This window comes from Salmo salar, chromosome 25 (genome assembly GCF_965601325.2).
Source record: "Salmo salar chromosome 25, fSalSal1, whole genome shotgun sequence".
Classification (NCBI taxonomy): domain Eukaryota; kingdom Metazoa; phylum Chordata; class Actinopteri; order Salmoniformes; family Salmonidae; genus Salmo; species Salmo salar.
The window spans coordinates 42,528,532-42,538,628 of record NC_138315.1 but is presented as its reverse complement, the minus strand read 5'-3'; the positions used below and the strand labels follow the sequence as shown (position 1 = coordinate 42,538,628).

Genomic DNA, 10,097 nt, shown 5'->3' with positions numbered 1-10,097 from the left:
GCACTGCCAGAGCCCTGCAAAATGACCTCCAGCAGGCCACAAATGTGCATGTGTCTGCTCAAACGGTCAGAAACAGACTCCATGAGGGTGGTATGAAGGCCCGACGTCCACAAGTGAGGGTTGTGCTTACAGCCCAACACCGTGCAGGACGTTTGGCATTTGCCAGAGAACACCAAGATTGGCAAATTCGCCACTGGCGCCCTGTGCTCTTCACAGATGAAAGCAGGTTCACACTGAGCACGTGACAGACGTGACAGAGTCTGGCGATGTCGTGGAGAACGTTCTGCTGCCTGCAACATCTTCCAGCATGACCGGTTTGGCGGTGGGTCAGTCATGCTATGGGGTGGCATTTCTTTGGGGTGCCGCACAACCCTCCATGTGCTCGCCAGAGGTAGCCTGACTGCCATTAGGTACCGAGATGAGATCCTCAGACCCCTTGTGAGACCATATGCTGGTGCGGTTGGCCCTGGGTTCCTCCTAATGCAAGACAATGCTAGACCTCATGTGGCTGGAGTGTGTCAGCAGTTCCTGCAAGAGGAAGGCATTGATGCTATGGACTGGCCCGCCCGTTCCCCAGACCTGAATCCAATTGAGCACATCTGGGACATCATGTCTCGCTCCATCCACCAACGCCACGTTGCACCACAGACTGTCCAGGAGTTGGCGGATGCTTTAGTCCAGGTCTGGGAGGAGATCCCTCAGGAGACCATCCGCCACCTCATCAGGAGCATGCCCAGGCATTGTAGGGAGGTCATACAGGCACGTGGAGGCCACACACACTACTGAGCCTCATTTTGACTTGTTTTAAGGACATTACATCAAAGTTGGATCAGCCTGTAGTGTGGTTTTCCACTTTCATTTTGAGTGTGACTCCAAATCCAGACCTCCATGGGTTGATAAATTGGATTTCCATTGATTATTTTTGTGTGATTTTGTTGTCAGCACATTCTATGTAAAGAAAAAAGTATTTAATAAGATTATTTCTTTCATTCAGATCTAGGATGTGTTGTTTAAGTGTTCCCTTTATTTTTTTTGAGCAGTGTATAATAGCCTTGCTGTTTTCTCATCATCCGAATCACGTTATTTTACTATAGACTGGGTACCAGCCTATTTTCGCTTCAGTCAACTTGTTGAGGTCTAGGCTACTCTTTTCCAGGTCTCCCTTTTGACAAAACCAATACACAAAAAGGCTGTTGTTATAGTTATGTTATTATAGTATCAATGTATTATGCCCATTCTATTGCATAGCATGAGTTCTGTTTGAGTTCAAGAATTCTTAAGTAGGCTTTTAAATGCCAACTAGTGCGTGCTGGGCTGTCTTTCGCACTTTGGATTGTTGCGCCTTCTAATTTGCGGTTAGTGTGAATCAAGAAACTGTGAATCAAGAAACTGGGACAAAAAAAAAACAATTCAGCGCTCCCGCTTCGTCATCTTGGCTCAAGCACCGTATGTTTCAATGGTGATCCCGGAACGCAGCCGCTCCTGCGGAACCGTAATGGAGGAGAGCGGAGCAGTTTCATAACCTTGGGTGGGAGGAGCTTTGTCATTCTGGAAGCTCTCTGAAAGAGGAGCTACCAATGACTGTATATGAAGGGAGCGACAGAGAGAGGAAAATTGGAGCAACGACAAAGTGAAAGAGAGAGCGAGAGAAAGAGAGAGAGAGAGAGAGAGAGAGAGAGAGAGAGAGAGAGAGAGAGAGGCTAGTGATCCTCTGTCCGAATCCCATTTCCAATATATAGTTTTACCTACCTGATCGAGTCGCGTGTGTACGGGCACCATGCGCGCTTTTCAAGGGCGACAAAACTATATAACCTTTTCACCTCTTTTGGTATGTGAAGAATGTACAGTATTCGGATGTGTTCTTTAAAATAACAGTATTTACAGTAAATAGCTCGTTTTGTTTTTCAACTCAACAAGCTACACAGAGTCAGCTGTAGTTTTTGCAGCGGGTTGTAGGCTACGTGCGTTCTGGACTGTTGAATACCGTGGATCAGCGGACGGGCACGCAACTCGGGTTGTTTATAACGTTTGACATTCCCACCGTATGCTCCGAGGAAAGTAGCCTAGGTAGGAAACGGGGAAACCCGGGCAAGGCGGGGCCGAACCGGAGACAGCCAAAGGGATTATTGAAGAACTCACGTTGCCTTGAAGCGTCGCCCTGTAGCCGAACCACTCGCAGAGTCGCATCGTTTTGGGGTAACAATAATTTTCCACCCATTGGAATTTGGGTAATCTTTATTCCCAACTACTTGGTGATTAGTCTAAGCTTCAAGTAGCCTAGACTACGGGGAACATAACGAGTTTGTGTTTACACCTATTTAACGTCAGTTGTGGTTATTTGCTTTGGGAATATACGTTTCAGGACGGATTTGGGGGGAATTATTTCCCCAGCCCCGTCGGACCATGGCAGACGACGACGTGCTGTTTGAAGATGTCTACGAGCTGTGTGAGGTCATTGGAAAGTAAGTGTCACGTTGCCTTGTATTGCACGCTGCAGTTACATTGTATCTCCTTTTTAGGTGTGTGTGTGTGTGTGTGTGTGTGTGTGTGTGTACGCGTGCGTGTGACAACATGAAAGGCAGGCACTTCACAGTTCATCATGGTTTGGTGGAAAGTGGACGCACACACACTGCATTGGACATGACAGCTGAGCTGTAGTGCATATTACCAAATCTAAATTACACCATTTAATTCATAGCTTTCAATCTCCTGTGGAAGATACAAGTGTTCTTCTAGCATTCCTCTATTGGCATTGTCAGCTAAGTAATGGCCTGTGATTTCTTAAAGGTATGAGACAATAGCATGTGTCATATACTGACATATTGTCATTTGCAGTTGTGACTAGGCTACATGCAGTTATTGTGAAGATATAACCTCTTCCTCATTTGCTCACTCTCAAGAAATCTAATTATCTCAGAGCCAGTGAAAATGCATGATTACTTCTCTGTGGATGAATTTATCTTCCCTCTTAGTCTTGTGTTGTAGTTGCTTGCATTTTCCTGCAGTGACAGCACCGTTCTATTCTATTCTGTTTATTCTGTTGTATTGAGCCTCCTTTCACAGATGCTTGTGGGTATGAGTCTCCCAGTGTAGGAGGACGATGAAGAATGTGGTTCAGTGGTTCAGCAGTCATGAAGTCCCAATACATTACAACCATGTCTGTCTGTCTGTCTGTCTGTCTGTCTGTCTGTCTGTCTGTCTGTCTGTCTGTCTGTCTGTCTGTCTGTCTGTCTGTCTGTCTGTCTGTCTGTCTGTCTGTCTGTCTGTCTGTGTCTGTCTGTCTTTTCAATCCTGGCCTTAGTGTCTTCTCCACTCGGTTATTTGCATAATAGTTCCACTGTAATTACGTAGTAATGGGAATTCGTTTTTTGTTGTAATTACACAAATGGGAAAGAGCCTGCCATTGCATGACTCTAAACAACAGTACATTATATCTAGGATAATAGGTTTTCAGGCGGTTAACAAGTGCCTTTCCCACACGTTAATCATCATATTGACAGGATCAGGTTATGTTCCAAGTGTGTGTGTGTGTGTGTGTGTGTGTGTGTGTGTGTGTGTGTGTGTGTGTGTGTGTGTGTGTGTGTGTGTGTGAGAGAGAGAGAGAGAGACTATTGTGTGTACTGACTAGGCACTGGGCCTTCTGTAACAAGTTTAGGCAGGCCTGAAACCTGTGTGAGAAATTGAGAACACACTGACAGGGTCTTGTTTAGGGCCCAGGAAGTACCTGCTATTTAGTGTGTGTGTGTGTGTGTGTGTGTGTGTGTGTGTGTGTGTGTGTGTGTGTGTGTGTGTGTGTTTGTGTGTGTGTGTGTGTGTGTGTGTGTGTGTGTGTGTGTGTGTGTGTGTGTGTGTGTGTGTGTGTGTGTGTGTGTGTGTGTGACCATTGTGTGTACTGACTGGGCCTACATGTAGCCTAGTCAGGATTGGGGATCAGGATTGGGGATAGTTTACCATGCTATCATCCTAGTCCAGTCCCAGTACCAGTCCAGCCCCAATTAGTCCCACCCTAGTCCCATTACCAGCCCATCCCAGCACCAGCCCAGTCCCTGCCCATCCTAGCCCATATCAGCCCATCCCAGCATCAGCCCTGTCCCAGCCCATCCCAGTCCCAGTACCAGCCCATCCCAGTCCCAGTCCCAGCCCAGTCCCATCCCCAGTCTCATCCCAGTACCAGCCCACCCCAGTCCCAGTACAAGCCCATCCCAGCCCCATTCCACAGTCCCAGCCCATCCCAGCCCCATTCCACAGTCCCAGCCCATCCCAGTCCCAGCCCAGCCCCAGCCCATCCTAGCCCAGACCCAGTACCAGCGCAGTCCCAGCTCAGTACCAGGCCTGCCAAGCCCAAACCAGTACCAGCCCAGTCCCACCCCAATCCAGTCCCAATTAGTCCCAGCTCAGTACCAATCCATCCCCAGTCCCAATCCAGGCCCAATCCAGTCTCAATCCAGTCCCAGTCTAGTCCCAATCCAGTCCCAACCCAGTCTCAATCCAGTCCCAACGTAGTCCCAATCCAGTCCCAACCTAGCCCCAATCCAGGCCCAATCCAATCGCCACCCAGTACCAGCCCAGTCCCATTACCAGCCCATCCCAGTCCCAGTCTGATCCCAGCACCAGCCCTTCCAAGTCCCAGTATCAGCCCATCACAGTATCAGCCCATCCCAGTCCCAGCCCAGTCCCAGCCCAGTCTCAGCCCAGTACCAGCCCCGTCCCAGCACATCCCATCCCAGCACCAGCCCAGTACCAGCCCAGTCCCAGGCCCAGCCGAGTACCAGCCCATTCCAGCCCAGACCCAGGACCAGCCCAGTCCCAGCCCAGTACCAGCCCAGCCCACTACCAGCCCAGGCCCATCCCATCCCAGCTCATTCCCAGTCCCAGTCCCAATCCCAATACCTGCCCATCCCAGCCCATCCCAGCCCAGTACCAGCCCAGTCCCAGCCCAGTCTCAGCCCAGTACCAGCCCCGTCCCAGCACATCCCATCCCAGCACCAGCCCAGTACCAGCCCAGTCCCAGTCCCAGCCGAGTACCAGCCCATTCCAGCCCAGACCCAGTACCAGTCCAGTCCCAGCCCAGTACCAGCCCAGCCCAGTACCAGCCCAGGCCCATCCCATCCCAGCTCATTCCCAGTCCCAATCCCAATACCTGCCCATCCCAGCCCAGTACCAGCCCAGTGCATCCCAGCCCAGACCCAGTCCCAGCCCAGCCAGACCCAGTACCAGACCATTATTCCACCTCCACCAAGCTTTACACCACAAGCTTTACACCACTCCAGCCGATGCTTGGCATTGCGCATAGTGATCTTAGGCTTGTGGAAACCCGTTTCATGAAGCTCACGACGAACAGTTATTGTGCTGACATTGCTTCCAGAGACACTTTGGAACTCGGTAGTGAGTGTTGTCCCATTCTGTGAACATGTGTGGCCTACCACTTCGTGGCTGAGCCGTTGTTGCTCCTAGACGTTTCCACTTCACAATAACAGCACTTACAGTTGACTGGGGCAGCTCTAGCAGGGCAGAAATTTTAAGAACTGACTTTTTGGAAAGATGGCATCTTATGACGGTGCCACTTTGAAAGTCACTGAGCTCTTCAGTAAGGCCATTCTACTGACAGTGTTTGTTTATGGAGATTGCATGGCCGTGTGCTTGATTTTATACACATGTCAGCAATAGGTGTGGCTGAAATAGCCAAATCCACTAATTTGAAGGGGTGTCCACGTACTTTTGTATATATAGTGTATGTAGGGCCTATATAGGCATATATATAGATCAGCTTAGCACTGACTGTGTGGGGAATAGTAGGGTTTCTGAAGTGTGCTATCCTAGGGTATGTGTGTGTGAACGAGATTTAGGTGTGTGTGTGTGTATATATGAGCGGGATTTGGCCTAAGCTCTCATTTTTAGAACACTGACCTTGCACACAAATCCTGTCTGTCTGTCAGCATGTGTGTTGGTGTGTGAGTGAGTGTGTGTGTGTGGCATGTTGCTGTTAGATCTATTCTCTCTATCCATCCTTCGGCTATCCCAAGACCAAGTTTGCAGGGGAGTGAGGAGCTGGCAGCAGCTACTCTTCCTGGGGTCCATCCACATTAAGGCATTTACATTTACATTTTAGTCATTTAGCAGACGCCCTTATCCAGAGCGACTTACAGTAGTGAATGCATACATTTCATTTCATACATTATTTTTCTGTGCTGGCCCCCCATGGGAATCGAACCCACAACCCTGGTGTTGCAAACACCATGCTCTACCAACTGAGCTACAGGGAAGGCCAGGCAGTTATGTACAATTTGAAATATTACATGAAATTACATTTCATAACACTTTACACAAAACAATGTGTCGTTCTCCAAAGCGTTTTACTATGATTCTTTATGTCATTTATCTTTGTTTCATAGTATAGTTTCTTCTTCTTTTTATTCAGTTTAGTCACATGTCAATTTGCAGTATATTTGCGAATCGGTTATGCAGCCAGACTTATTTGCTGTCCCTTTTGTCTCATCCCTTTCAACCATACCATTTTTCAATTCCTCATCAATCTACAGGGATTTAACCGTTTTTACAGTCATTTTCTTGATGGGTGCATGCTTATTAGCAACTTGAATAAGCCATTTCATAAATGTGTCAAGTGCAGCATCTGGTTGCTCTTCATTACACACCACGGACCAACAAATATTCTTTACGTCAACAACATAGGAATCACTGCAAAAGTTCTTATATGACCTCTTATACACTATATTAGGCCCAGCCTTTGGAACTTTGGATAGATATGGCTACTATATTGTGATCACTACATCCGATGGATTTGGATACTGCTTTAAAGCAAATTTATGCAGCATTAGTAAAGATGTGATCAATACATGTTGCTGATTTCTTACCTGTGCTGTTTGTAACTATGCTGGTAGGTTGAATGATAACCTGAACCAGGTTGCAGGCCCTGGTTACAGTTTGAAGCTTTTCCTTGAGTGGGCAGCTTGATGAAAGCCAGTCAATATTTAAATCGCCCAGAAAATATACCTCTCTGTTGATATCACATACATTATCAAGCATTTCACTCATGTTATCCAGATACTTACTGTTAGCACTTGGTGGTCTATAGCAGCTTCCCACCAGAATGGGCTTTAGGTGAGGCAGATGAACCTGTAGCCATATTACTTCAACAGTATTTAACATGAGATCCTCTCTAAGCTTTACAGGAATGTGGTTCTGAATATAAATAGCAACACCTCCACCTTTGGCATTTCTGTCTTTTCTGTAGATGTTCTAACCGTGTATTGCTACCACTGTATCATCAAATCAATTATCTAAGTGAGTTTCAGAGATATATGAATGTATGTTACTAGCAAATGATTGATTTCATTAACTTTGTTTCTTAAGCTACATATGTTAATGTGGGCTATTTTTAGCACTTTTTTGCAATGCTTGATTGTTTTCATTACTTTTCCGGGAAGCTTAGCAGAAGTAGACATGCTCATGTTATTAATGTTAGTAAAGGGTGAGCCGGACACAGTGGAATTCCTACTAGGGCACACCGCATCAGTGCTAACAGTATAACTCTGGTTTATAGGCACATGACTACTGCATACAATAGCTGTAGGCATTGAGGACAGTTAGAGGGACATAAATTAGGCTAGTTTCATTGTGTCTTCCAACCCCCCTGGAATAATATACATTTTCTGAAGCATTATGACAACTCAGCAACACAATGGTAGGGATTAGCTGAGCTGGGCTTGGGTCATTGATAAATCATTGTCTCAACGCCTTATAATGCTGTGAAAGGATCCAGGAACCTAAATGATTTGGGTTGATCCTATCCTCCTTGTAAAACAAGCTTTGTTTCCAGAAGGTATCAAAATTGTCAATAAATGTTACACCCACAGAGCTACAATAGTCTCCTAGCCAATTATGGAGGGCTAAAAGTCTGCTGAAATGTTCAATGCCACAATTTAGGGAGGCACAGGGCCAGATATTATGGGGTGTTTGTTGGTGTCAAGGAGAGACGCAATCAGTTGTTTAAAATAAATCTTCAGCTGTTCTAAGCGGCCCTTCATAATGTCTTTGAATCGTGAACTATGATAGACTCAATTTCCTGATGCAGCTTTGCTCCAGGGACTGAGACATTTTCTCAGCATTGAACTGCCCAATACAACGTCCGGAGAAAGGGATGGAGAGGGAGGGAGGGAAAAGGGGGATGTGTTTGGAATTTGTAAAGGTAGGAAGAGGTCCATTAGTTTGACTCTGAGACGTGCTTTACCTCCAGGCTATAGTCTTTTATAGTCAGGCTTCAGATCAACTCAGAACCCTGTGTGTGGGTGTGTGTCTGGTGGTGTGTGTGGGTGTGTGTCTGTGTGTGTGTGTGTGTGTGTGTGTCTGGTTGTGTGTGTGTCTGGTGGTGTGTGTGTGTCTGGTGGTGTGTGTGTGTCTGGTGGTGTGTGTGTGTCTGGTGGTGTGTGTGTGTGTGTGTGTGTGTGTGTGTGTGTGTGGGGGGGGGGTTGTGGGGGGGTGTGTGTCTGGTTGTGTGTGTGGGTGTGTGTCTGGTTGTATGTGTGTGTGTGTGTGTGGTGTGTGTGTGTGTGTGTGACTGGTGGTGTGTGTGTGTGTGCCTGGTGGTGTGTGTATGTGGGGGTGTGTGTGTCTGGTTGTGTGTGTGCCTGGCTGTGTGTGTGTCTGGTTGTGTGTGTGCCTGGCTGTGTGTGTGTCTGGTGGTGTGTATGTGTGTGTGTGTGTGTGTGTGTGTGTGTGTGTGTGTGTGTGTCTGGTGGTGTGTGTGGGTGTGTGTGTGTGTGTGTGTGCCTGGTGGTGTGTGTGCCTGGTGGTGTGTGTATGTGGGGGTGTGTGTGTCTGGTTGTGTGTGTGCCTGGTGGTGTGTGTGTGTGTGTGGGTGAGTTGCATGTTAATGTTTGGACTTTGTGACAGCTCAGGCAAATTGTGTCAGTGCCAAGATGGACTGTAAAATAAAAAGTGTTGCGTTGAGCTGATTCTATTACACTGCTGTTTGGAACTTCGCCTTATTTCATTAGAAAGGCTTTTGATGCTTATCTTCTAGATGTTACACTCACTCACTCACTCACTCACTCACTCACTCACTCACTCACTCACTCACTCACTCACTCACTCACTCACTGTGCGTAACCTAATTAGGGCATCCACCCACAGTGCTCAGAATGAAACAAATCACATTTAGATTAAGAGAACATACAAGTTGAGGATGCAACGATTTGCCGTCCTTCTTACCAAATTCTTATGTGCACTTTGAAGATGTTAGAATAACTGTCCACATTTACTTTTCCTCAGATAAGAAGACGAGTAACGAACAGAAAAATCACTAGCCTATGTCAATCTACTATCACCCATAGTAGAAAAGTTGACCTATTTGAGAAAGAACTAGCCTATTCCAAACAGACTGTGACAGTTATGGGACGATAGATCCCAAATTTATACAACCAGTAGGCCTAGGCTACATGAAAAAAATCTGATGCAACAGATCTGAACATTTATCTTGAAATGTTGATCAATTGTTATTTCTTCACATTATAAGCGCAGCAATGCGCACAAGGCAGTAGGCTAAAAGTGAATGTTTGTTCCATAATGCAACTGGCAGGAAACCACAGTGTCAAAAGGGCGACTCTCACACAAACGGTTTCATGTGATAGAGATTCAAATATCTGTTAGAAATGTAGAACGAGAGGAGATCTAATAGGCTACTTTGAAGCAAGATAAGACATGCCTCATATGATTTAAAATGTTCAGGTTTCAAACAATTAAGTAGGCATAGCCTACTGCCTTCAGCTCATTGCAAAGTGGCGTGTGACACGCTGATGAAGCCTGCCTTCTGATGAATGTTTGAGATGCTGCAGCATTTTACACTCAAAGGCTCTGTATCTGTATGTTGTAAGCGTGTGATAAATAAGATATATAATGAATATACTGTATCCTACACACACACCAATTTAATTCCATAAAATGTTACTAATTTACCTATAGACCGATAAGCATGAGCAGTCAAATGTATTTCCATCGACTGGTATTTCCATCATTCAAGAGGCTAAAAAGCCTGATTTCCCAATGGGATTTTTCCTCTTCTTTTTTATCAGACAAAAGCC

General features: G+C 46.3%; 1 protein-coding gene across 19 annotated transcripts in view; it reads left to right on the top strand.

Moving 5' to 3' along the window:
* The first annotated feature begins 1,577 nt into the window (after positions 1 to 1,577).
* The window catches only part of LOC106586786 (peripheral plasma membrane protein CASK), a 236,097-nt gene continuing 227,577 nt past the window's right edge, over positions 1,578 to 10,097 (top strand). For 6 of the 19 annotated variants that reach the window (XM_014174433.3, XM_014174430.3, XM_014174420.3 and 3 more), the window contains exon 1: positions 1,580 to 2,462. In XM_014174433.3, coding sequence (XP_014029908.1) covers positions 2,404 to 2,462 — 59 coding nt within the window. In that variant the 5' untranslated portion in view covers positions 1,580 to 2,403. Of the gene's footprint in view, positions 2,463 to 10,097 lie in introns of all 19 variants that reach the window. The other 13 variants (XM_014174427.3, XM_014174426.3, XM_045707386.2 and 10 more) reach the window with 5 other exon arrangements.